Source organism: Triturus cristatus, chromosome 2_2, assembly GCF_964204655.1.
Source record: "Triturus cristatus chromosome 2_2, aTriCri1.1, whole genome shotgun sequence".
In the NCBI taxonomy this organism is placed as follows: Eukaryota; Metazoa; Chordata; class Amphibia; order Caudata; family Salamandridae; genus Triturus; species Triturus cristatus.
In genome coordinates, this window is record NC_140582.1 from 96,739,924 (window position 1) to 96,766,865 (window position 26,942).

Sequence of the window (26,942 nt, forward strand, 5' to 3'; positions counted from 1 at the left end):
TCTCATAAATAGTATCGATTTTATTGGAGAAAAAAGATGATATACCATTACAGAGCTGTTGAGACGCAAGTTCGGTGCTTTCACATGCTACCGGTTTAACAAAAGAATTGAGCACCTGATAAAGGACCCTGGAAGAATTCCCTGCAGCCGTAATTTGAGATGTTATATGAATTTTTCTCGCACTCCGGATAGCTTTATGATAGATGGATAGTGAGTCCCAATAGTGCTATCACTCTCCAAATGGGAGGTTCTCCATATTTTCTCCAGCTTCCTGGCTGCTTGTTTTAATGTTTTGAGGTCTTTAGAGAACCAGATTTCCTGTTTATTGGCAGGCCGAGATTTGAAACTCTTTATAGGGGCTATATTATCTATGGCTACTCTAGTTGCTGTTTCCAGCTTCTTTAGGGCGCTTTCAACATTTTCTGACATAGTAACAGAGGGCTCTATAAAATTACTGGTGAAGACTTCTTTATTAACTTTATGCCACTGCCGTCGGAGACAAGGAAGAGAAATTGGTCTGTGCAGAGTGTTATTAGGGTGTGAAGTATAAAATGCAATAATAGAGTGGTCAGTCCAACTTACTTGAGTGGGAGGAGAACATGAGACTGTAGGAAAATTTGTTAGAATCAGATCTAATGTGTGCCCTGCCCGGTGCGTTGGCCCAGAATTCCTTTGAGTTAGCCCAAGTAGAGATAGATCATTTAGTACAGACTGTGCCTCTTTGCAGTCTTTCAGATCACTGTGTATGTTAAAATCCCCTACCATTAAAAAGTCCCTGTCAATGCTAATATGTGGGGCAAGAACCTCAATTAACGTATTAGAGAAATTAGTACATGGTCCTGGGGGGCGATATACTAAAGCACCCATCTGTATATTTTTAGGGGAATAATAGAATTTAAAAACCAATAATTCAATAACTGGCGAGCTCAATTCAGCCAAGATGGTACAATGAATGTCTTGTTTATGGACAATTGCTATCCCTCCTCCTGCTTTACTAGGGCGATCCAGCCTCATTATTTTGTAGCCTGAGGGAATTGCTAACGTAATCGCTGGAGTAGAATGGGGTTTGAGCCAGGTTTCTGTAAGGAAACAAAAATCCGGTTCACCAGTAGAAATTAAATCCCATACTTCCGACGTGTGTTTGGGAAGAGACCTAATATTACAGAGTAGGTTTTTACATCCAATAAAGGTTTTACAACTATTCGTGCTAGCGCTAGCAGAGTAGGTGGGAGTGATAGAGCTCTTTTTAGGACAAGTCTCGTGAATAAGTATGCGAAACTGAGCTCGACAAAAGCGGCAAGAAAATGGGCTGTCTAACTGGAGACACCTTCCCATCATACACTCTTGTAACTGACGTTGTTTTCCGCCTATATCACGAAGTACCTGTGCAGAATAGGTCATCCTTGAAGTAGGCGAAGGTGGGTAGTCAATAGTGTTGGGCCCCATGGCCCCTGGCCCCGTCCTGTCGCGGACGGGCGCAGACGGGCAGGTCTTTGGCTTGTCTTCGGCGCCGTCAATGGCGCCCCTCTGCGCGCTACCGCTGCGCGCTATGGCCTCCGAGGGGCTAAATACCCCTGTGTGGAGAGTTGTTAGAGCGCTAACCGCTCGACTGTTCCGGGGTTGCTGGGCGTGTCTTGCTCTTGTCTGCCCGCCCTCCGCTCAACGGTATTGGCTACCGAGTCGGACCAGGGCGGGCAGGCTGAAACACCGAGCTGAGACAGAATCCGGCCCCCAGAGCCCCTTACAGTGCAGATACGATCAATAGGCTGTCAATTTAGTTAAAATACAACCCAAGATGAGTGGTTGTAATTAAGCGTGCAAATTAAAATTTACGCCGCAAGTGACTTTAAAATCGTATTAAACAAATGACAGTAACACGCTTCATATGCTGACTGCTCAAGTGCTCCGCTCTAACAAAGGATTACCTGACGCCAAGCGGAGTCGGGAGACACTGCCACTGTCCTCCCTTACCGATTACTTTCACTTTAGCGGCCGCTTTGATGTTTGATCGCTATCGCGATCACTTTCACTTTTGCGGCCGCTTGGCATAGCCAATAGGTCTCGCTTTTGGGACCTTATAAGTGTTTAGTTATGCAACTGTTGCATTGCTAAACACTTATAAGGTCCCAAAGGCGAGACCTATTGGCTGTGCCAATGCTTGTTTTTTTGCCAAATGACACGCCAAGTCAACCCCCTGGGGCAGACCTGGCAATGAGCGAGAAAGTTATAAAGTATCTTCTCTCCCTGCTTCCAGCCCCACCCTGTCCCTGACATGTATTGTGTCACTTGCGACTGCCTTCGCTTTGAGACAGTCACATCACAAAATTGAAAGCAGCACTGGCAGACAGTCTTCAAGCGAGTAAGAAAAGAACGTGTGCTGGTGTGTTTTTCCTCATGGCTGCCCACCAGCCCGTTTGGAGAAGCGTTGCCGCTGCCCGAGCCGCTGGGCACCATCTCCATCGGCATTCTGTGCCGCCGGCGGATTCAAGGCAGACTGAGCTGTGCTGAGGGGGAAAAGGTCCTGTGTGAGCCCCAGCTGGCCTGCCAGACACGCCCCATCCACTCCAGAAGCGCCATCATTTGTGAATACAAGATCAACACGCATCATGCTGCAACCGCGAGTGCGAGTACAGTTTCTCCTTGCCTGTACAGATTATGTGGACAAAGTTTCTGTTGAAACCTTAGGGGTTATTTTTTTAATTAAAGTTTAATTTCCTTTTATGTATATCATAAGACAGTCAAAGGAAGTAGACAGATCCACTACTTGTGCAGTCTTGTAACACCATGCGCGTCGCACCGCTATCTAGCAGCACCACGGTCCAGATTACAGCACAAGCGCGCGGTCCCAGTCTGCGTCACGAGCACCTTATAGAAAGGTGTGCCTGGCACAGACTGGGACAATGCTCCGTCTGATTAGGAATGCACTGCCCCCAGGGGGCTGCCTCAAAGCCACTCCGTTTCAACTGTGCAGGCCACAGTCACCTGCCCTTTATAAAGATTCAGAGATCCTCCCTGCAGGTGGGTGCAGCGAGCACCTGCACTGACTTGCTGGCGAATGTTTGTGGGGGGGGGGGGGGGGGGGGGGGGGGGGGGGGGTAAGTGCATGGGACTTCCTTTGCTCCCTCTAGAGTGCTGCTCTCAGGCAGTACACCAACAATGCACTCCCTTTTTGCTTTGTCAGTGCGCCCCCTAAAGGCGTATTTGCGTCTGCCCCAACATTTGCAATAAGGCATGGCCATGCCCCTGTGCGAATGAGGGAACTGCCTCCTAAGATAGTGCAAGCAGATGTAGCATCAGCGCCATCAGTGTTACAAAAGGGGCCACATAAGCAGCCCCTTCAGCAATATCATAATGCCCCTAGGGACCACGCAAAGGCTGTCCACTACTCAAGTGTCTCCAGCCCGTTTTGTAATACCAAGGTTCTCCCAGGAGCAGAAAACTGCAGCAAACATTTATTGTCCCGTAGGGACACCCCATCATATATTAGTCTCTGAATCGAAGGAGTTCAGGTGAGTTTTCTTGTAAATCTATAACATAAGAAGCTCAAAGAAGCAAATAATTTTAAACGGTACGATATTTACGTCTAAACAGCCATCCTGCTAGGCCATATCATCATACAGAGGCTGATCTAGTTATCCCACCCAGGTTATCAAGAGAGATCCAGCCAAACTGCAGCGGCATCCATCCTTCTGCTGAGAGTCAATACAGAGAGGAGGCACCGAGCCCAGCTGACCATGTGTTTTTCTTCAGAGGGAACACTCTCTCCTAGCTGAAGTCTGATAACCACAGCTTATCTGATGTGAACAGGTATGCAGTGTACGGGCCCAAGAAATTCCAGAAGCAAGTTATCTCCACCACCTCCATGCTCTCAAACTAGCGCACAGAAGTGGTCTTTAGGGTGATAGGCTGCTAGAAACATTCTAATGTTGTTAGAACTGTTTATTTTATTTGTGCCGTTAAAAAATTGCCTGAGTGCTATTTTAATTATATTCTGTGTGACTTTCTCATATACTAAGCAACTGGAGGAGACTTTGAAATAAAACACTTACACACACGTATATAGTGTCTTTTTTTAGTGCGGTGGTTGTGTGCGCTATTCTGAAGAAAGAAATTTGGTTTGAATTTCCCATGTGTCCTGGAACCCTTCATCGGACTGTTAGTAACCCATGAGGCACGGACACCGCACCAGCAGGCATGCTCAGTGAGTTGAGTGGCCTACAATAACTTGGACTCCTCTGCTCAAGCGACGATGCACTCAACTCAGTCCAGGCACCCGTGGGTAGGGAAGCCAAACCTTGCAGGCCTGGGCTAGTCCCAGGTTACGCAGCACTGCCCAGGTGCGAGCCATACTGTGTGAGAGATAAGGTAACACTATAGCCATCCTTGTATTGATTTTTTGGGGTTCGTTAGTGAAGCTTGCATTGCTACTGCATATTTTACACCCTGCTCTCAGAAGCCACCAGTCTATATGTAGGCAGAGATCTTTTGAGACCCTTGTGGCTTTAACCAGCAATGGGTCTAGAACCGAGTCCGACATGGGACAGTCTGTTCCTGACCTACCATCCGTTCGGAAACACAGGTGTGTCTATTGATCTGAAAATGCCCCAACAGATATTCCCATTGCTTCCCATTTTATGTGAGTAAAGATGGCCTTGCTGCTGCCCCTCATCTAGGTGATTTATGTCAAGGATTTTAACTCTGCCCGCGCTGATCTTTGTGTGCGTTGGATGCTTGCGCTCATGCTGTCAGGTGCTATCCCCGTTCCGCGTGCATCAAACTTGCACTGCTGTTGCCTGCGTTAGATTAGATTAAAATACTTGTAGAGCGCATGGCTGCCTTGGTAAAGAGGCGTCCCAGCGCTGGAGCAGGTTTGAACCTCAGATAGTTTAGTTTTCCATCCAACCGAGGTTGATAAGGTGGGTATCATCGAGTTGGGTAACAAAAAATCTCAGTTATCGGTTTATAAGCATCAACAGATTTTCTTGCGTGTGAATGGTGTGCTCCACAAATTCAAATTAATTTCTTTGTGCCAGTGTTTGCCGGCGGATCTCACTACTCATTTTTTAGGGATCAGTACTTTGATTTCATCAATAGGAAGAAAACTACAACTACCTTCTAAGGTATCAATAACCATTCACTTTGTATTAAACTGGTGAGAGAATGCCGCGTGGCCCCTGGTGCTGCCACCCTTAAGACTGCCTCCCACTGCTGGATGCTTTCAGCAGAGCAGCTCTAGGCCGTTGATCTAAGGAAGGGCACACATCTGCTGCCATCCATCTGTGTCCATCAAGAGTTTCTGCTACATTGTAACCTCCACATTTGAAACTGTGCCCGGTGACCATCACCACCACGTGCCTTTACCCTCCTAGCCCCACTTTCACCTTGCAGCCTGTGTCAAATAATCTTCTGCTTAACATGTGTACCTAGCACTCAGGAGAGGAAGTGGAAGGTGCTGCCAAAGGACTGCTCTCTGCAAAGAAAACATTTTGGGCATCTGCACCTTTTCTTTTACCCAGTCACTGGCCTTAGAGCAAGTCCAGTTCCCTCTTTTAATCCATTGTAAATGTCTCTTTTGCACTTTATGCATAATAACCCCAGGGCCATATAGTGGCTTTGAAATTATGCATACTGATTTAATCCAAGTGTGAATACACATTTACACGTAGGTGTGTCACCCCTACCCCATAACCTCCAGCATAACGTACTTTTGTACTTGATAATGAGCAATCTCTGGGCCGCAAAGCTTATATTTGCAGCTATTAACCGAAAAGCATCCGTGGACCTCTCCGGGATTATTTATTTATTTATTTTTTAAATTGGATTGTGCTTGCCTTAAGTGTTTGACGTGTTAATCTTTTATTGTTGCTTACCTTTTTTAATGGCTGCGTTGCTTTAACGGAAAAAAACGTTTTCCGGGTGATTGAGAAGCAGCAAGTATATCACACACATAACGAACATAAGAAAGTAAACACACAAAAACATGGCTTTACCAAGTGAGACAGGAGTTGCCCGTTATCAGAGTGAATGTCTTGGCAAGGAACAAGATCAAATACATTCGGATTCAAAGAAGACTTCTGGAGGACATTTCACACTGTTAATTAGGGACTTTCAATAAACAAAAAGCAAGGTGTTCTTATAAGAATAGACCCTTGAATCATTCAGGAGACACCCATTGTTTAGCTCTGCTCATGATAAGCAGCCAAAAACTTACCCCGAGAGCAATTTTGTCCATAATTTTCACTGCCACTTTTTCACCAGTAAGGAGATGACGAGCAAGTTTAACCTTCGCAAACCCACCTGTACGTTGCAAAAAGAGAAATAAATAAAAACAACTATGAAATAGGTGCACGGATATCAGAAAAATAATTATGGAGTAATTGTTTCACAAATGAGATATAATCAGTGAACATGTCTCTGGACAGTAAATCATCACTGCTGCTAGTTTGCTTAACATACAAGACTGAAGTACACATTGCCATGCTTATATGGAGGGAATAAAACGCAAGTTTTAACTTGAATGGAGCCATATCAAGGGACTGGGGCCACGGCTGTATAGCTAGACGTTTAACAACGGCGGCCTGCCTAGAACTGTCCCACTATAGAGACCCCTGGGCTTTTTAACTCAGTATTAACTTGTTCTGAATTGCATGTCATGCATGTAAAAAAGGCACTGCTCCCTCTAAAAAGCAATTTCTATACAGATTACAGTAGTGAAACATGTAGGGAAATGTTAGTACAGCACATATGAAGTCCAGGAAATATCGGAGATGAAAAGTAAGTCAGTCACTTCCATCTGAAATGATAGAGGATGAATTCTTTTCTGCAAGCCCTCGACCCTGGGAATGCTCAGGCACATGAGGCTACCTTTGGACTACTTCTCCTCTGGCTGTGGGGCTCAGGTGCAGTAGTGTCTTTTGGTATCGGCTTTCGTGCTGGAGTTGCTCACGGATGTAGGGAGAGCCTACAGAAAGACTGCAGGTGGAGACTGGAAGACCAGTCTGGCCAGACCGAAGGATGGGTTTGGCTCTTTTGGGTCTGGGGACCTCGTTGGCACCATCACCTCCCTTGGACTCTGGGGCATGGGTGCAGAGATGTTTTGAGGCATTGGGTGGCTGTGGTCGCAGACTCACGCTTTGTTTCTGCAGGATGGGGCAAACAGTGCAGCTGAGCCACTCTCGTTTTGGGTCTCACGGTCCCTGAAGTCCCCAGACATGCAGGTCGATCTTCCTCTGGGTTGGTGCCCGGACTGGACACAACAAGAGTTGGCTGCTGCACCGGGTCTGGTACCCCAGGTATTAGTACTGTGTGGCTACGGTCAGTCCTGTTGTCCTCACACTTGGAGGGTGGACGTATCTGACCTGTAGGAGCACGTCTGCTGCGTCTGTAGTCCTCGTAGGCGGCAGGTAGGTGTACCGGATGTTGCTGCTTTGATGCCTGCGGCTGTGGTGGAGTAGTTCTTCCACTCCAAAAGAATTTCTTTGAACATTGGAAAAGCACTGGCAGCCGTCCGGGTTTCTTAGAGTCTGTACAGTGGCAGGATGAAGCGGATGTCTCACAAGGGTTGGCGCCAAGTCAGTTGTGCTCTTCGGGACCGCAGTCCTCTTTGTCCACTTCTTTTTGTCTGTCAAACACCTAAGCCTTGGTATCAGCGGGTCCCCTAAATACTCAATTTAGGGGCGTTTATGGGAGTGAGGGGTAGTAGGCAATGGGTTACTTACCCCTGGGGTCACTACACCCCCATAGACAACCACTTCCTTAGTAGTGAGCATCACCCTGTCCCAGAATGCCTAATTCCACCAAACACAAGATGGTAGAATTCCTAATTTCATGTTCACCTCAAACTGTTCATCGTAAAGGAGTGTACAGCCTGGCAGTGTAACACACCTTCTGCATAGCTAATTTTACGGCCTGTCCTGATCCCAGATCAGCCCTGGGAAGGGCATGGCATTCCCCGCCTGGGGACGCCTTGGGTCTCATATCAAAGGTGGCTGAGGCCTTTGAAGCCTCCTCTCTTGATATGATGATTTACCACCCTTCCTGGAGGAGGCGATAACACCTCTCTCTGGAGCAGGCACTGTTTCTTGCCTCCTGAGAGTGAGTGCTCGCAGCCCCGGTGGTCAGAAACTCTTCTGTGGTGGCAGGCTGCACAGGACCAGTCAGCCAGAGCACTAGAGGGGCTGATAGGTTTCAGGGGGTACCGCTAAGGTACCCTATGGGTGCATGTATTACTAAATCCAACACTGGAATCCGTGAGGGTTTATTAATACAAGGTGTTTGATATCAAACATCATATGTTTCGGTGATGCCATTATGTAGCTGGGTAACTTGTTTTAACAGTGTCCAGCACATACCTTAAGATGGCTTACCTGTTCACTTGTACTGTCAGTAATCGAACTGGCCAGCACAGAGGCATATATGCTCATGCAAATATGTCCTCACATTTAATTTAATGCACCATGACTTCGGGCTTTAATGCCTGCTGTAGTTGTGACTTATAAATATCCCATGCAGTGTTTGAGGGCATGACACAAAAGTGTGTGCCATGTCATGTTTCACTTTTTGTTGCACCTTGTTATGCAGCCTGCAGTGGCAGCCTGTATGAGTTTGGTGCTGGGTCCTTTAATAGATATGCTGCAGCTCTTAGAGACCCTCTTTAGTACCTATGCCCCAGGAACCAGAGCTGCCACTTACTAGGGGGACCTACAGTGGTGCTAAAGGCCTGGTCACTTGGGAATCAAGCGACCAGTTGTCTTGTTTTGAGGAAAGAACACTGGCACTAGGGACCTGGTTAGCAGGAACCCAGTGCACTTAGTCAAAGTTGCATCAAATACTAGCCAAAAAGTGTGTGTGTGTGTGTGTGGGGGGCGACGACTACTGCAACAAAAACCCAGTGACCTGCCCTCCACCCTTCTCATCATTTGAGAATTAAAAGAACATTCCAAATAGCCATCTGAACGTATCAAAACATTCTAAAAATGAGGCAGGAGCTTATTAAATATTTAAAGCTCGCTCCCGTGCCCAAAGATAGATCCTTGTAGATCGATACATGGCGTATTGGTATTTCAACCCGATATCTGGACGGTAGTCAAGACCGTTTGCTAAGCAGAGTCTTTTTAAGCATGTGAGGGGGGGGGGGGGGGGGGGGGGAATTAAAGGAACAGAGGGAAGTATCACCCATCGCCAACTTGCTCTATGCGATCCATCCGCCTTCGGGCATGCTTTCTAAAGTGGCTGCGTCGTTCTTCAGACAGGAGGTACCGTCCGTGGAACTTCCGGCTTCTTTTCAAAAGCACACGGTCTTCAAAAGTAATTTTCAGCTCGCTTGCAATCTGTGTTTTTACAGCAGACTAACTAAAATGTGCAGAACATGGGAAAAGCGTTCAAAGAAGAAGAAGAAATGCACTAATCCGAGTCTGTATTTTGATCAAACTTTTACAAGCGGTTGAAGACTGGTCATATCTGGTAGAACTCAAATGGCTTAACAAGCTGAACTTAAACTTGTTACACGGTGCCTGGTACTCTGGATTCAGTGCGCGCTAATGCAGCGGGAGAGGCTGTGCCATGACGTTATTCGGAAAGAATGCGCTTCTAGCCTTGATCCAGTGCGTGCTGCAAGTCACAAGAATGTGTTATTACAATCACGGGCTCTGGTCACCCAGTGCATGCGATCGATGCCTCCAAGCACCACGCCAGTGTCAATATGTGCTCAGAATGCATGCCACGGCCAAGGGGCTCAGGGTGTGGTGAGCCAAGTTAAACTTTTACTCAGGCAAAGACCACACAATCATACTGCAAGTTGGAAATATAATGATTAGCCAGTGGGTGAGTTAGGTGGTGGCGGTATCCCAGAGACCCCATTGTGCAGCGCATACAAACCACAATTTGAACATTCATGGAGGCGGGGAATGCAGTTTTGCTAGTCAAAAAAAAAAAAACGAAGACAATCAAGTTATTTAAAAAAAAAATATATTTTTTTTTTAAAGTATCATCCACAAATTTGATTCCACGAGGTATACAGAAGTTATAAAGGAAGGGGTACATGTGATCCAAATTCGAATATTCTGTCAAGTGTTATTAATTCTAGAAGTGGCTGATAAAATGAACAAAGTGCAAAAGCATAATTTGTTCAGATTTGAAAAAAATATTGAACATTTTTAAAGCATCACATATTAACGAGCATTTAACAGTAACACCGGCCACCATGCTTTTTGAATTGTAAGGTTAATGTGCAAAGTCACTGTATAACTTCTTTTAACCGCACCAATCGCTGCAAGAGGCGGGTGGTTGAACAAAACTTGCACAAACTGGCCAAGCACCTATTAGAACAAACTACTCTAAGTTCTGGTGTAAGTGAATACATTGAATAAACCTGTGTAGGTAAAATGTAAGTAGGGAAGTAACAGATTTAAAAATTCTAAACATCTTTAAGAAAACGTGTCCCCTCATGTAGGTTTGACGTTGTAAAACCTTTTGTGAGCTGGTGGTAACAGTAATTAACCTTAATTTATAAGCTATCATAATGAAACTAAACGATGCTACGATGGAGAGCTCGGTTTATGCATTTAGTTTCTTTAAACTTATTTGAGCATTTGAAAACATGATACTAGTATTTCATTTTTTTCCAAGCGTGCACGGGAGGTTAATTGCCCTCTAGTTAGAAGCAGACGAAATGCAAACAAGTGGCAGGTAGAAAAATACAAACTCACCCAACTTTCCTTAGATTGGGGTTTAATGTCAGAATCTGGCCCACCCTTCAATTACTAGTGGACATGCAGTTTGTGGCTACTGGAGTTAAAGTAGGGCAAGGGTGGCTGCTGCTGCTTTGGAAGGGCATAGAGTCTATTGAATAGGATTATTGGAAGGGCATTGGAGCACTAGCAGAAATCCCTATGCAAGAATATTTCCCCCTGGAACAACAGACCTTCAGAAGGTGGAGTGCCCTCCCACCCATACCACTCCCCAGACACGTTGCCCGAGTCCACATAACTAGGATGTTTTGGTACCCATGGGGGCATTTCAGACCATTATCAGTCAGTCGCCACCAGAACCCCACCCACTGAGAGCCAAGACATATAATAAAATATTTTTTCCACTTGTCTGAGCCAATAGGACAGCATCCCAAGCAAAGAGAAAGGAGACAGCAGCATTGGAAAGCAGAAGACTCAGGAGAAGCAAGATGGTGGCAATGTAAGGCCGTCAAATTGCAGCTCTCCATCTGCAGGGCCCAGGCCACGACACGCAAGCTGCCAAGGAGTTGGCTGCAAAGTGGCCAAGTTATGTGCCACGATAGTGGACCTTGTGTCTGATCTGGAAGCCAGGGCCTCAACCCTAGAGGTTGATGTTGTGGGTGCGCGAGGCAGGTTGTCGCGCATGAGGCCCAGCTGATCGATGTCCAGTGAAAATTGGAAGATCAGGAAAATCTACAAAGGTGGAATAATTTGCAGGGCTTAGGTGTGGCAGAAGGCAAAGAGGGATCTGATGCTTGACTATTTGTGGTAGATTTGTTTCGAAAGGCCTTTCCTGAGCTGGTGAGCTGGAACTGGGCCCAAGAGATAAAGTGAGCCAATTGTCTTCTTCTGAACCAGTGGAATTCTAAGATTGATGTCGAAAAACCACAGGCAATCTTGGTGTTCATTGGAAATTCTTTGCTGAGACTAGCAATCTATGAGAAAGCAAGGCCAGATGCCAAGAGAACTGTGGGGGTTGCTCTTTTTTTGTCAAGCTGGACTTCTGCCACATCACGGATGAGCGGCAGTGGAGGCTCCACCAGTTAATCCAATCATTCCAGGACAAGGGGGCACAGGCATTTTTATTGAATCCCGCACGATTGAATGTGGTCTGGAATAACAAAACACGGATGTTAAAATCCAAAATCAAAGGAATTTATGGAAGATATGTCCATGTAATAACGGGTTTTGGGGAAGTGTTGACATAATCAAATACAGTTTGCATTAGGCGGATTCATCTGTCTGGAGAAAATCTCATTTAACTTGCGTGCTTGCTCAGGGGGGTGAGCGGAGAAGCTGCTTACATCCCAACAGACCTGTGTGTGTCTGTTCGCTTCTCATGGGTGAGAGGGATGCAGGGTGAGGGTTCTTTTCTGGGAGGGGGTGGAGTGGCAGGGGAGGCCTGCAGAATAAACCGCCCAAAAATGAGTAATAATAAAAGAAATGGTCAAGATAAGGAAAAGACAGACCACAAGTTTACTCAGTTGTATTGGTGTATAGCGGCGGCCTGTATGTTATGGATAAGTTATCAAGACATGTTGAACAGGGGAACGGAGAGGTTCTCTGATTGTAATCACTTAGCTTCAATATGGTGTAAAAAGGGTAATCTCATTATTTGCTTCGGGAAAGAGGCAGATGTTGAAGACACATAGGTATACTCTTCTTGCTTGTACGATTCAGAGCTCTTCTATGGTGGGGAGGGGGGCTATATTGGCTAAAGGGCATGCCTGGACCATAGAAGCGTAAGCTGGAAGATAAATTGGGCAGGTGGGCGATTGTGGAGTGTCAGATAGCAGGGACCAGATTTACTGTTAGCTTGATTTATGGCTCCAATCAGGATGATGCAAAGCTTTTTGAAGAACTGGAAAACAAACTGGCGACTTGGTCTTCCTCACGGATTGTGGGTGGTGACCTAAACTTACATCTTGATGCTGGTAGGAAACGAAAGTCCAAGTATCAAGGGAGAAAGCCTCAAGTGTATAGCGCTCCGAGGTCCTTAATGGATAGCCACGGGTTGGTGGATGTGTGGAACGATATTAAAACGCCGAACACTGAGTTTACTTATTTTACATGCTCGCACAGAAAGTATGCCCAGCTGGATTTTTTAAAATATATTTTTTTACTTTCACTGGGTTTTTAGGCAGGGCTGATATTGGTTAACTCCCAATGCCTTTTTCAGATAATAATCCTTTAGTTTTGTCAATATGTGGGCTGGGAGTGATTAGGGCTCAGGGTAAATAAACGTTTGATAGGAAATGGCTTTTAAACACCCAGTATATCGAACACATGAAAAACTGGATAAAGGACTGTTGGACCCGGCCTCGTGGCGTGGCCCATTCAGACCCGTAGCGACACCAGGCTACCCCCCACACTACACTGACTAGCGTAGCCTCCCCGACCCAGAACCCGGGGTTACCCCTGTCCTCCCCTCCATCTTCCCGACACCAGGCACCCTTCCCATTCCCTCGGCCTCGCGGCCTCCAGTACCCGGCCCAGCAGCCCCAATGCCGCCTTGACCCAAGCGCAACCCCGGCCTAGTCTCGCCATGCCGGCTGGGGGGGGGAGAGAGAGCTCCTGGCGAGCAGAAGAGGGAGGAGTAGTTTTCATTCACACCTGGCCTCCTCCCAAGAGATGGTTTCAATCGCCCTCCGGCCACCCTGAGGGCTAGTTCCACGCCTGCCGAGTGTCTGGGATCCCTCCCGACCCGCTTTGAAAGGATCAAAGGGCCGCATGGCAGGAACCCCCAACAAACGACCCCCAGGCGCTCAGACCCCTGCCCGTGAGGACTCCGGACATCAAAGAGGGGTCGACCTATAGCAAGGGGCACCCTGGGACCCTCGGCAGTTGAATCCTGGAACGAACAAGCCCTGCTGACGTGGTCGCGGCAGAAGAACATCCCCACAACATCTTGGAACCTTGGTGAGCCCTGCAGACAGCGTCGCGGCTCTACCTGGCAGAGACGGACTTCTGCCTAACGACAACCGAGCCCTGCTGACGTGGTCGCGGCTCACCTTGCACCCTAGAGAACTCGGAGCCCTGCTGAGAGACTCGCGGCTCCTGGAAGATTGTCCGACCTCCGACACCCGGACTCCAGTCCTGCAGAGCGGACACACCCTCAAGAGACATTCCGGTCCGGCTGGACCCCAAAGATCATCCCGTATCCCCCGGCTCGAGGATTGAGAGCTGTGCGCCGGATACGCTTCCGCATTGACCCGGATCCTAAGACTGTCCCGCTACCCCAACGAGACTTTGTGAGCCCTTGCTCCACTTGTACATATTCCTGCGGATCATAAAGATCCTGATATTGCTAGATAAAGCATACGTATTCCAGAATCTACGGTGTGGTGTCTCTGTGTTGCCTAGTGCTGAAGCAGCGTGTACGATCCGGAGTGTGAGACCCAGTCCTGAAGAGGTCTCCGACCAGTGCTCGGCTATTTCTCCCGGAAGGGTGGGCGCAGGGTGGTCAAGCACACCTTTTGTCCTCCCCTGGGGCTAGCCCTTCCCTCACTGGTGGCAAGCGACGGGATCCGAGCCTGCAATCTAGAGATCGTAACGAACGGCGGACGCACTACCGAGCAAAGACGACAGAAGAAGCCACCATGAGCACCACGGAAACCGACGCGAGCGCTACGTTCTGTGTACAGCGGTTAGAAGAATATACACACAAGGAGCTGAAACAATTTTGCAAACAACGGAAGATCGCTACCACTGGTCTAAACACCAAGGAAGACATGCAACAAGCCCTGAAAGCCTGGGTGGAGTCCGGGGCCTCCCTTCCCCGACTGGACGAACTCTGTGAGGAGACAGAGCGGCCGGACGAGCGCAGAAGCTTCCCGGTAACAAGCAATAACCCCCAAGCGCAAGGCAACGCAGCAGGTGGGGGCTGGTCCCCGGAAGACGCCACAGACAGAGAACGGGACCGAAGTCATGAACTAGAAATGGCCAAACTGAAAATAGAGGGCGAGATAAGGCTAGCTGAAAAAAAGCTAGCGGTAGAACAACTCCGAGTACAAGGAGAGCTAGAGGAAAAGAAGTTACAACGGGAACACGGGGAAAAGAACCTTCGGCTGGAGCACGAGCGCAGCTTGAAGGAAATAAGAGTTCAGAGCACGGAGCGAGGGAGCCCGACCCTCGGAGGGCCAAGAACCCGCACCCCTGGGGGAAACGAAAGTCCACATCCCTAAGGATGTGGTCAAAGAGTACTATCGGAATGATGACATTCAGCAGTGGTTCAAAGCCTACGAGGTAGCTATGTCCTCCCACCGCGTTCCACAGAAAGACTGGGGGGCCGGGTTGTGGGGGCGATTCCTGAGCGAAGGGCGAGACACCCTCCTCGACCTGCCGGCCTCTGTGCAAACATCCTACAGCCACATGAAGGAGGCCCTCCTCACGAAGTACGGCCTCACCCCCGAAATGTATCGGCAGCAGTTCCGGGACTGCCGAAAGATCCCAGGCACCACCTGGGTGAAATACGTAAACTTTTACAGCCGAGCGCTGGAAGGGTGGATCAAGGGCAGCAAGGTCACCACCTTCGAAGAATTGACCGACCTCATTGCCTGGGAACACTTGTCCACCAACTGTTTCGTAGAACTACGCCAGCACCTGCTCGACAGCAAACTCACAGACCAGAGGAAGCTGGCCGTCGAAGCAGATCGCTGGGTAAACACCCGGGTCCCCCGGAACCCCGTAGGAGACTACACCCGCAGCCAGCAAGGACCTCCCCGTCAGAGAGGGGGGGGAAATCAAGGGCGACCGAGGGAGTTCCCATCTGGGCCCCCGCGTAGCCCCCCGAGGAACCCACCCCCGGGGTTCCCAGCCCCTCCGCCAGGCAGTGCCACCACACCCAGCCGACAAGGGCCCCGGGTGAACATCCCATGTTTCCGCTGTCAACGGCTAGGGCATTACGCCAGCGACCCTCAGTGCCCCATGGCCCAGAAACCCCCCCACGACAACTCCCCCAGCCCGACACATGGCCACCGTGACCCTAGGCGAGGAGTTTGAGGACCCCGAGGGATGGGGACCTGCAGCCATGGCCCTAGTCTCTCTAGGAGATGGAGATATGATTCCCGGGGCCCCCCTACCCGTAAACACCAAGAAGTACCGCCAGATTGTAAAGGTCAACGGCCACCCGGTGGAGGCCCTTCGCGACACCGGGGCGAGCATCACTGGTGCCCTCAGCCACTTAGTCCAAGCGGACCAGATCAACCCCAATGTCTTTTGCCCTGTGAAAGCTTCCGACAACACTGAGAGTCTGTGTAAGATGGCCCTGGTACCATTCGAATGGGGGGGGGGGGGGGGGGGGGGGAGTAACCGGAATCTTGCGGGTGGCTGTCCGAACCGCACAACCAGTGGACTGCCTCCTAGGAAACGACCTGGAAAGTTCCCCCTGGAGACAGGTCGAGCGCAAGACCCTACTCGGGATGATGGGTCTACCAGAATGGGTGTGCGTAACCACCCGATCCATGGCGGCCCGACTACCCCCCCGCGGGGGAGTCGAGGACGAAGCCCCCAGCACCCCCTCCGTGGCCCAACCCGGAGATGATCCTGTTGAACCTCACACCCTATCCCCCGGAGAAGAGCCCCCCGCCGACGACGGGTCCGTTCAGCCCGACCACGCGCAGATCACGGAGTTAGGTGATCTGCCAGAGTTGGCCCAGTGGCGCCACGAAGGGGGCCCTTCGAGAGGAGTTCTGCAGAGAGCAAGCAACCTGTCCTTCCCTGGTCGGACCCCGGCAGCAGGCCGCCGCCCAAGCCGCGGGCGACCAAACGGGAACCCACTTATTCTATTGGGAGAATGACCTCCTGTATAGCGAACAGCGGGCTGGCGAGCTAGGGTCAGCCCGGGTCCTGGTGGTACCCCTACGCTTCCGGGACTTCCTCCTGGGCTTGGCCCATGATGTACCCCTGGCCGGCCACTTGGGCCAAGACAAGACCTACCATCGCCTAGTAACGCACTTTTATTGGCCAAAAATGCGAGCCCACGTAGAGGCCCACTGCAAGTCCTGCCCCACGTGCCAAGCCGGTGGTAAAAGTGGAGGGAAGCGCAAGGCCCCCCTCCAACCCTTCCCAGTCGTCAGTACCCCCTTTGAGCGGGTCGGAATTGACATCGTGGGGCCCCTGGACGCAAAGACCGGCCAGGGTCACCGATTTATACTCGTCCTAGTGGACCATGTCACATGATAGCCGGAGGCCATCCCCCTCCGCACCGTCACGGCCCCCGTGGTGGGCCGGGCCTAAATGGGGATCTTCTCCCAGGTAGGGTTCCCCCGAGAGGTCGTGAGCGACCGAGGTACCAATTTTATCTCCAAATATATGAGATCCCTGTGGCAACAGTGTGGAGTCTCGTATAAATTCGCGACCCCTTACCATCCCCAAGGCAATGGTCTAGTGGAGCGGTTTAACAGGACTCTGAAGGGAATGATCATGGGTCTCGAGGAGCCCCTGCGGCGTAAGTGGGACGTCCTCCACCCCTGCCTCCATTTCGCCTACCGGGAAGTCCCCCAGAAGTCCTTGGGGTTCAGCCCATTTGAGCTGCTGTATAGGCACCCAGTCCGAGGCCCCCTGAGCTTGGTCAAAGAGGGATGGGAGACGGCACCCCGGAACCCCCCACAGGACGTGTTCCGGTACCTGTTGACTCTCAGGAACCAGACTCGGAAGTTCCGCGAACAGGCCGAGGCCAACCTCGAGGAGAGCCAGGAAGGAATGAAGCGCTGGTACGACCAGAACGCTACGCTGGTCGAGTTCCAGCCCGGGCAGCAGGTCTGGGTGATGGCCCCCATGGAGCCGTGCACCCTCCAAGACAAATGGACCGGGCCCTTCAAGGTGGTCGAACGAAAAAGTCAGGTGACCTACGTGGTGGACGTCCAGTCCCCTCGGAACCCCCTGCGGGTCCTCCACGCGAACCGCCTCAAGCCTCACTTCGTGCGGACGGAGTTGAGCTTGCTCCTGGCCACAGACGACGGGGCGGAAGAGGAAACGGAGCCTCTTCCTGACCTCCTGCGGGCCAAGGAAAAAGACGGCTCCGTAGAAGGGGTGATCCTCTCCCCCTCCCTCACACCCAGACAACGCGAGGACTGCCGCCGGCTCTTGGGCCAGTTCTCCGACCTGTTCTCCCTCATCCCCAAGGTCACCAACTGGTGCGTCCACGACGTGGACACAGGAGACAGCCCACCGGTACGGCACGGAGCCTACCGCGTCCCCGACCGAGTCCGAGCCTGCATCCAGGCGGAAGTATCGAAGATGCTATCTCTCAGGGTGATCGAACCCACAGACAGTCCTTGGGCCAGTCCCGTGGTACTGGTCCCGAAAGCAGCTGCCCCTGGTGTTGCCCCCGAACTACGGTTCTGCGTGGACTACCAGGGGCTCAATGCGGTCACCCGCGCAGACGCTCCCCCTCTCCCCCGCGCAGATGAGCTCATTGACCACCTTGGGTCTGCTCAGTTTCTCAGCACCTTCGATTTGACCTGCGGATACTGGCAGATTGCACTCACGGAGGGCGCCAAGGAGCGGTCCGCCTTCTCCACCCCGGATGGGCACTATCGCTTCCGAGTGATGCCATTCGGGATGAAAAATGCCCCAGCCACCTTTCAGTGACTGGTGAATAGGGTCCTGGCCGGGCTGGAAGAATTCAGCGCCGCCTATCTGGACGATAATGCGGTATTCAGTTCCGAATGGGGTGAGCACCTCCAGCACCTCCGGAGGGTCTTGGGGGCCCTGCGCCAAGCCGGCCTCACAGTGAAGGCCAGCAAATGCCAGATTGGGCAAGGATCGGTGGTCTACCTGGGGCACCAGGTCGGCAGCGGGCAGGTCGCCCCTCTCCAACCTAAGATTGACGCCATCCTGGCCTGGGAGCCACCAACCACCCAAACCGAAGTCCGAGCCTTCCTGGGCCACACTGGTTACTACCAGAGGTTCATTCAAGGTTACGGCAGCCTCGTAGGACCTCTCACGGAGCTCAAGGTACAGTGGACCCCTGCCTGCCAGGAGGCGTTCGACGCCCTGAAACTCGCCATGTGTACAGCCCCTGTGCTCCAAGCCCCCGATTACTCCAAAGAGTTTGTGGTCCAAACGGATGCTTCCGAGCATGGCATCGGAGCCGTCCTCTCCCAGCTCAATGAGAAGGCGTAGATCAGCCTGTGGCCTTCATTAGCCGAAGGTTACTGCCCCGAGAACAACGATGGAGCACCATTGAACGCGAGGCGTTCGCCGTAGTCTGGGCCCTAAAGAAACTACGACCCTACCTCTTCGGATCCCACTTCCGAGTCCAGACGGATCATCGACCCTTGCGGTGGCTCATGCAGATGAGGGGGGAGAACCCTAAATTGCTACGATGGTCCATCTCCCTCCAGGGGATGGACTTCACAGTAGAGCATCGCCCTGGCAACGACCACGCCAACGCTGACGGCCTCTCCAGGTTCTTCCGCCTCAGCGAAGAGAACCCCCAAGAAGATGGGTAGTTCTCTCCGGCCTTCAGCTGGGGGGGGGGGGGGGGGGACGCGTGTTGGACCCGGCCTCGTGGCGTGGCCCATTCAGACCCGTAGCGACACCAGGCTACCCCCCACACTACACTGACTAGCGTAGCCTCCCCGACCCAGAACCCGGGGTTACCCCTGTCCTCCCCTCCATCTTCCCGACACCGGGCCCCCTTCCCATTCCCTCGGCCTCCAGTACCCGGCCCAGCACCCCCGATGGCCGCCTTGACCCAAGCGCAACCCCGGCCTAGTCGCGCCATGCCGGCTGGGGGGGGAGAGAGAGCTCCTGGCGAGCAGAAGAGGGAGGAGTAGTTTTCATTCACACCTGGCCTCCTCCCAAGAGATGGTTTCGATCGCCCTCCTGCCACCCTGAGGGCTGGCTCCACGCCTGCTGCGTGTCTGGGATCCCTCCCGACCCGCTTTGAAAGGATCAAAGGGCCGCGTGGCAGGAACCCCCAACAAACGACCCCCAGGCGCTCAGACCCCCTACCCGTGAGGACTCCGGACATCAAAGAGGGGTCGACCTATAAAAAGGGGCGCCCTGGGACCCTCGGCAGTTGAATCCTGGAACGAACGAGCCCTGCTGACGTGGTCGCGGCTGAAGAACATCCCCACAACATCCTTCGGAACTCTTGGAACCTTGGTGAGCCCTGCAGACAGCGTCGCGGCTCTACCTGGCAGAGACGGACTTCTGCCTAACGACAACCGAGCCCTGCTGACGTGGTCGCGGCTCACCTTGCACCCTAGAGAACTCTGAGCCCTGGTGAGTGACTCGCAGCTCCTGGAAGATTGTCCGACCTCCGGACTCGAGTCCTGCAGAGCGGACTCACCCTCAAGAGACATTCCGGTCCGGCAGGACCCCAAAGATCATCCCGTATCCCCCGGCTCGAGGATTGAGAGCTGTGCGCCGGATATGCTTCCGCATTGACCCAGATCCTAAGACTGTCCCACTACCCCTACCCCAACCGAGACTTTGTGAGCCCTTGCTCCACTTGTACATATTACTGCGGATCATGAAGATCCTGATATTGCTAGATAAAGCATACGTATTCCAGAATCTACGGTGTGGTGTCTCTGTGTTGCCTAGTGCTGAAGCAGCGTGTACGATCCTGAGTGTGAGACCCAGTCCTGAAGAGGTCTCCGACCAGTGCTTGGCTATTTCTCCCGGAAGGGTGGGCGCAGGGTGGTCAAGCACACCTTCTGTCCTCCCCTGGGGCTAGCCCTTCCCACAAGGACTTTTTGGAAATTAACAGATTTAGCGCCTCAAGGGGGGTGGTCTGGGAACACGTAAAGCTGGGTTGAGAGGCAAGACTATCAGCTTCGTTGCATACAATCGCAAGCAAAAGGCTAAAGAAATTAAGGGGCATATGAGCAATTCGCTGCCCTGGAAAAAAGCCATACCAGGGGATAATACGGGGACAGGCTCTTTCAGAGATTCAGCAAACAATTGCGGTGGTGAAAGCCATGATTAATAGCTACCACACCAGGGCGTTGGCGGAAGGGTTTCAAGTATATAGAGTCAAAAGGTATGAATACCGGGAGTGAGAAGAAAGATTAGCGGCTCACAGCAAAGGGAGGTCAATAGGAATATTGAAAGCATTAAGAAGGACGGTGGCTCATCAGCCACCGAGGCGTCTGAAATTATCAGAACATTCCAAGATAACTACAGGGCCTTATATCAGAAGGATAGTCCATTAACATCATTACCGGTAGAACGTCTACTGCTAGAAGAAGGAAGGGATCAGGTAGATGTGGACGGGATCATGGAACTAGAGTCAGATATTACACTAGAAGAAGTCAACAGTGCATTAAAGTTCATGGCCTCAAGTAAGGCAGCAGGCCCCGATAGAATACCTCTGGAGTTCTATAAAACGTTTTATCCATAATTAGCTACAGTTTTGTTAGATACGCTCTTGATGGTTCAGCAGGATGGGTTTCACCACCCTCCTGGCAGGGCACAGATATCATGATTTTTTTTTAGGAAAAAGAATAAGCCTACTATAGGCCTACCTCTTTGATTATGTCAGACGCTAAACTCTATTCTAAAATGTTTGCATTCCGCTAGGGGAGGGCCATAGCCAAGATGGTCACGCCCTGGCAACATGGGTTAATACCCGGTAGAGGAACAACGGAGCATGTCAGTCATGCTATTACTCTATTCGATATTGCAAAAGTAACCAGTGATACTGTGGCTAGGATCCTCCTTAAAAACTGAAAAAGCATTTGACAGTGTCGTGGAGCTCTCTCTGGGTAGTACTGATGTGTAAGGGATTTGGACCACACCTGATTAAGGCAATAAGGGCTCTATATTATGTCCCATTTGTCAAACTTCAAATTATGGGCCTAGAGTCGAGAGGATAGCAATTACTAGAAGAACAAGGCAGGGTTGTCCCTGGTCTCCTATTTTATTTGCTCTTCATAACGACCCATTAAGGCAAATATCAAGCAGTCAGATCATCCATGGCAAATATCAAGCAGTCAGATCATCAAGCGAGTTCTGGTTAATGAGCTCAATACAAAAAGGTATTAGCATACGCTGATGATATTGCGATAATCACCCCATATCCTATTAGTGCAGTGCTCGAGGTGGAGAAACAGGCTGAGAAGTTTGGAGAATGCTCTAGCTTCTTTCTTAACAAGGAAAAAAAAAACAGATTGGATGCACCGACAATATTTGTTTGACAGATACCCGTAGGGTTGACAAAGCTACGCACTTTGGGATTAGGATAGGGCCTTCGGTTGGATCCATCTATCAGATCTATCTAGACCCGCTAATGAGCGGGAGCAGCACTGATTTGAGACATATTAATGGTTTGCACCTTACCCTGGTGGGAAGGTGTAACATGGTAAAGATGACTGTCCTTCCAAGAGTTTAGAGCTATAACTCTTGTGCCAGACGTGTTTCTGCTCAGGAAACTGGATGCCGTGTGTATACATTTTGTGTGGCAATATAAGACAAGACAGGCCCTCAAATTTTTTAGCTCTCCCAGGAGAACCAGGAGGGGAACTGGGGAGGCAGACAGTTTATTGTTTTACTACTGGGCAGCACTTTTACAGCAGATGGTGATTCTTTTAATCGGGAGGGGCAGAAGGGATGGCTTGGTGCATACTTCGGGGCCTCCTACTATCTAGTTATAACTGGTACACACCTATGTGGTGGTCCCTATTCTTCCGGTCACTATTTCATGATGGGATCTGTAAGCAATAGGAGCAGTCTGGCCTCTGTAACCTGGGTGATCTTTTTTCATCTGGTCAGATGTGCTCATTCACGGACTTGCATTAGGGGCTAGGTCTTGTTAATTTAAATATCTACAGGTCAGGGAGTTCTTGAACAAGATTAAGTAGAGAATAGTTTCCATGGAAAGAATTCCCCTTTTGGATACAGTTCAGCAGCTGGCAGTAAGATTGGTCAGAGACATAACATTTTGATGGACACCCTTCTGGTGGAGACAAGATGGGCAGGGAAGCTAGGGGAGGGGGAAATAGATTTACAGGCCTCAATAGGAATTGGGATGAAAGTTCTCCTCTCATCTAGCCTGAGAACGCATTATAAAACTATGCTCAGTCCCTATTACACACTCGCCAAGCTGTCCAGCTTGGGCATGAGGGAGGGCGATAGGTGCCCCAGGTGTGGAGAAGGTTTGGCGGATATGGTTCATATATTCTTCAGCTGTAAGATGCTGCAGCCATATAAAAAGGGTAGCAAGGCGTTTTGGAAGTAGATCAGAAGAGAGATCCTTATCAGCCCTGTTGTGATGCTTTTTGGCTATGATCAGCGCTGCGTACTTGGGGAAGCTGTAATTCATTTTATCCATGGCATTAGCTTGGCTTCCAATTATAACAGCATAGAAGCGTGCAGAACTACCTACTACGCAATAATGGTTAGGACGTCTGCTAGACATACAATTATGCAGCGACTTCTTTAAATTGTAAGTGAAGGGGGGCTAGGAGGCACAGACAAAGGATTTGGTCTCCTATGAAAGACTGGTGGCTAATAATTTGGGCATTGATGACTGGTTAGATTCAGGACTGGCATATGTGGGGGAGTGAGCTGTGGGTAAGCTGAAATATAGCTTGGTTATTTTGAGATTGTGGGCTACCTGATATTGTACATGACTGTTTTCCACATGCGTCAGAGTAAGTGAACTAGGTGCTATGTCTGAACTTTATTGAATCAATTTCTTTGCTCTTAAAAAGAGTGATGTATAAAAGTTTTAGGTAGAAGGATCAATCGCTGAGAATTTATTTTTTGTATTGTGAAGCTGATTGTCTATAGTAAGAGTCGATTGATTGCATCAACAATATTAATTAATTGTTATGCTGCTGTTTTTTCTTGAATAAAGATGAATTTCACGATCTCTATATTGAATTGTATAGAATTCCTTATGATATTGATATGATGAATTTAGTCCGTTTGCTCCTTTTTGGAAGAAGAAAATAAAATGTTAAATAAGGAAAGCGGAACACTCTCCTCGTCCCTTTCAAAATGCATCTCGCCTAAATGTTTTTTTTACTCTGATTACCAGCATATCAATATACCCCATGCATCGTTCAGGAGGGGCAAAACACCCTGTTAACAATTTTCTTGTTCAGGGATCGCCGTTCTACAGCAATCCTGTGGCAGGATTCCATTTGAGCAGTTCATCTTTGGAAAGAAGGACCACATGAGGGGTGTTACCCCAGCCAATCTGCCTCCTTTGGGAGATGTGACGCACCACAAACAACAGGGCTGAAATTGGTCAAGAAAATTAATATTAAAGAGTCGGGCTGCTAGGCACACAGAATTTGCACTTTGATCTTTATCCACCATTAGCATTTCAAACAAACTGGGGAGCAGGTGTAGGGAGTTGTGGGATGCTTAGACTCTTGCTATTATTTTGATTTTCAAATACAAGATTAGGCATTTTTCTCAGACCCCTCCAGATGAAATTCACGGATATCTTCCATCTTGAAACATGTTGTGGGAACAAATTATTTAAACTTGGACTGAATATACTTTAAGGAAAGAAAGTGAAGTCGTAAATGCAAACTAGTTCAGGTTTAAAAAAAAATAAAAATGCATTAGAGAAGATCTCTCATAAATCATGAATCTCTTAAGTGCCATCAGCCAGTGACACCCTTAAAGTAAAATCCTGCCCTTTTGGCAGTTCAGTTAATTAAACTTTATTCGATCAATTGTTTGCTAAAATCATAAAAAGGGAACATCTCATTCAGCAGCAATACATCTTAAAGGAGTACAACCTTTTGTATAGAAGCAATAAATCATGGTAGCAATCATCAGATAAAATACATCTAATAAAAGCTTTAAATTCAAACAATTAGTTAAAAATTACATAAAACAAAGTATACCCTCATTATCCTGTCAAAGGTAAAACCCTAACATCACAGTGCTTAATTGCTAACATATAGGACGCCATAAAGGAAACAAACCAAAAAAGAAAACAAACACACTTTGGGTGTCAATAGCAACTTTAGGAAGAGATAAGCAGGTCTAATTTGCCTAAAATGTACACGAATCAAAAGGGGCCCGATACACGTGTGGCAAAGATTGGAAAACTATGGACATACAAGTACAATGCGCATGGGGTCACAGGTCGAAATGTTGTCACCAGTACAAACACAAAAGTTGGCCAATTTGTGCCAGACCCCCTTCGGGAACAAAAGCCGATGGAAAACATCCAGCCTCAGAAGTGTTAAAAGGCAACGTAACCTATTGGATATATTCAAAAGGAGATAATTCGCAGTTCCATTTACAGACTTAACCAGGACATACATGCCCATGGTCTGCTTTGTTAAGGCAGAATTCTTCCCATCTGCAGACACCCTTTAGGAGAAGGCCCGTTTAACACATGCTAGATATTTTTAGGTCTCGCCTGAGCCAGCGCTTTAGCGCTGCTCTCGCGAGAGCTTTTGTAAACGGGGGATTTAAAAGTGCAAACTAGTGCTTTCAGGCCGCCAACTACAGTGCATGTGCGCCGGGCACGCGCACCATTTGGCAGCCTGCGTGATCATTTCGCGGCCGCTTTGATGTTCTCAGTGAGCCGCGCGGCCACTGAGAACATCAAAGCGGCCGCGAAAGTGCACACCATTTGCCACCCCCTCCCTTATCCCACTTCCTGCTTGTTTCACAATGGCAACCTAATGTAATCTGCACTTGTAAATATTACAGATTGCAACCATTTGTATGGCGTTTTACCATTAGGGCGTCTTTTCAGTACAGCTCTTGTCGTACTTTGTTTAATCTCCCCGTTGGGTGTCCTACGCACACCACCACCCGTCGCTGCTTGCCATGTTAACCCCTCCTCCCGTTCTGCTGTAACCATTTTGTCATTAAGCTCTCTTGTTTCATCCGTTCATCTAATAGCAGGCAATTTGCAGAGCAGATGACGGGGTTCTCGCTGCAGTCCTGAATTTTTTTTTTTTTTATTCCTAGGAACATTTCAAACAGATTTTTATTCAGTCCACCCAAAACATCTTTGCAACGACCTTTGACCCCCCTCACTGAAACAAAAGGAGATAACTTTAACATAGAACAGTCAGTAGCTTCTCACAAACATATGACGTGGTTGAGTTGCTTAGACTCCATTTCGAATCAATTAAGGGTAGTTCCTTTATCCAGTTCAACGCAAGTGTAGTGTAAAGCCCCCAGGCTAACTTGGGAAAACAAATGCTATCTGAGCCATTTTTTTTAAAGTAACAAAGAAGTTGCCGATGATAAACAGTCTTGTTCTGAAGTCACTACTCTGCTGGAAATGAATGACTAGATATCCCTAAAAGAAAGGCGTCCCCCAGATTAAATATGCATAAATTCACACTTGGTGACACACTGTGGTCTGCACACCCATGAATACTAACTTTCTGACATCACGCCCGTGTGTAAATACGTCTGACAAACGCACATTTTAAACCACCGGGCAACTTAATTTCTTCTTATCTCAGGCAGTTTCCAAACAGAAATATGGTAACAGCATAGTTTAGCATGTTTGTATTTGAGGAGGCATGAAGGGATATAAACGAAGTCGAAAAGAGCTTGAAAGAAAAGCCATGCACTGTTATGTATTTTACTTGCAGACCACTGCACGTTGCAGCAGTGAGCGTTGAAATTAAATGAAACACCTTGCCGCCTTGCATCCCAACCCACAAACGGACGTCTCTTTGCAAGCGAAGTTTTAATGAATGAGTACAGTTATTTAATTAGATCAGATTATTTTTCTCCTCTCCATACGTGAAATGCTGCGCTGACTCTTATGGTTAATGGAGTTATTCAATAAATAATGTCACGATATATTTCAAAACCGTCCACATACATCAAGCACATCTACATTGCCTATTTTCAGTGAGTGTTAGTTTTTTTACTTCTCAATGTTGGATGGTCTTTTTAGCTTGTTGATTGAAAGTTCTGCAGTAAAATGTCCACGCAATCAGCTGGCTCATCCTCTGGTCAAACCCCAAATCGATTTTCCTAGTTGCTTCTATGTACCTACAGCTTTAAAATAGCAAGCATTTGCAATGCAATAGGTCTAGCATTTGCAAGAGTTTAAGCTGTTGGCATTGTAAATGACAACGCCTTTTATCTGTTTTAAAAACCAAAACATAAATAAAATGCATTGTCATTTACAATGCCAATTGCTCAAACCCTCGTAAATGCGAGACCTATTGCATTGCAAATGCTTGTTTACTATGGGACTGATTATGATGGCGGGGAGACCGCCACAAACCGGCTGTCGGTGGCGGTCTTCCCGCA

The 26,942-nt window shown here is 49.0% G+C and overlaps 1 protein-coding gene across 1 annotated transcript in view; it reads right to left on the reverse strand.

Moving 5' to 3' along the window:
* Positions 1-26,942, reverse strand: part of MELK (maternal embryonic leucine zipper kinase) — a 196,000-nt gene that overhangs the window by 155,317 nt on the left and 13,741 nt on the right. Inside the window, exon 3 of the mRNA XM_085641101.1 lies at positions 6,212-6,297. Coding sequence (XP_085497227.1) covers positions 6,212-6,297 — 86 coding nt within the window. The remainder of the gene's footprint in view (positions 1-6,211; positions 6,298-26,942) is intronic.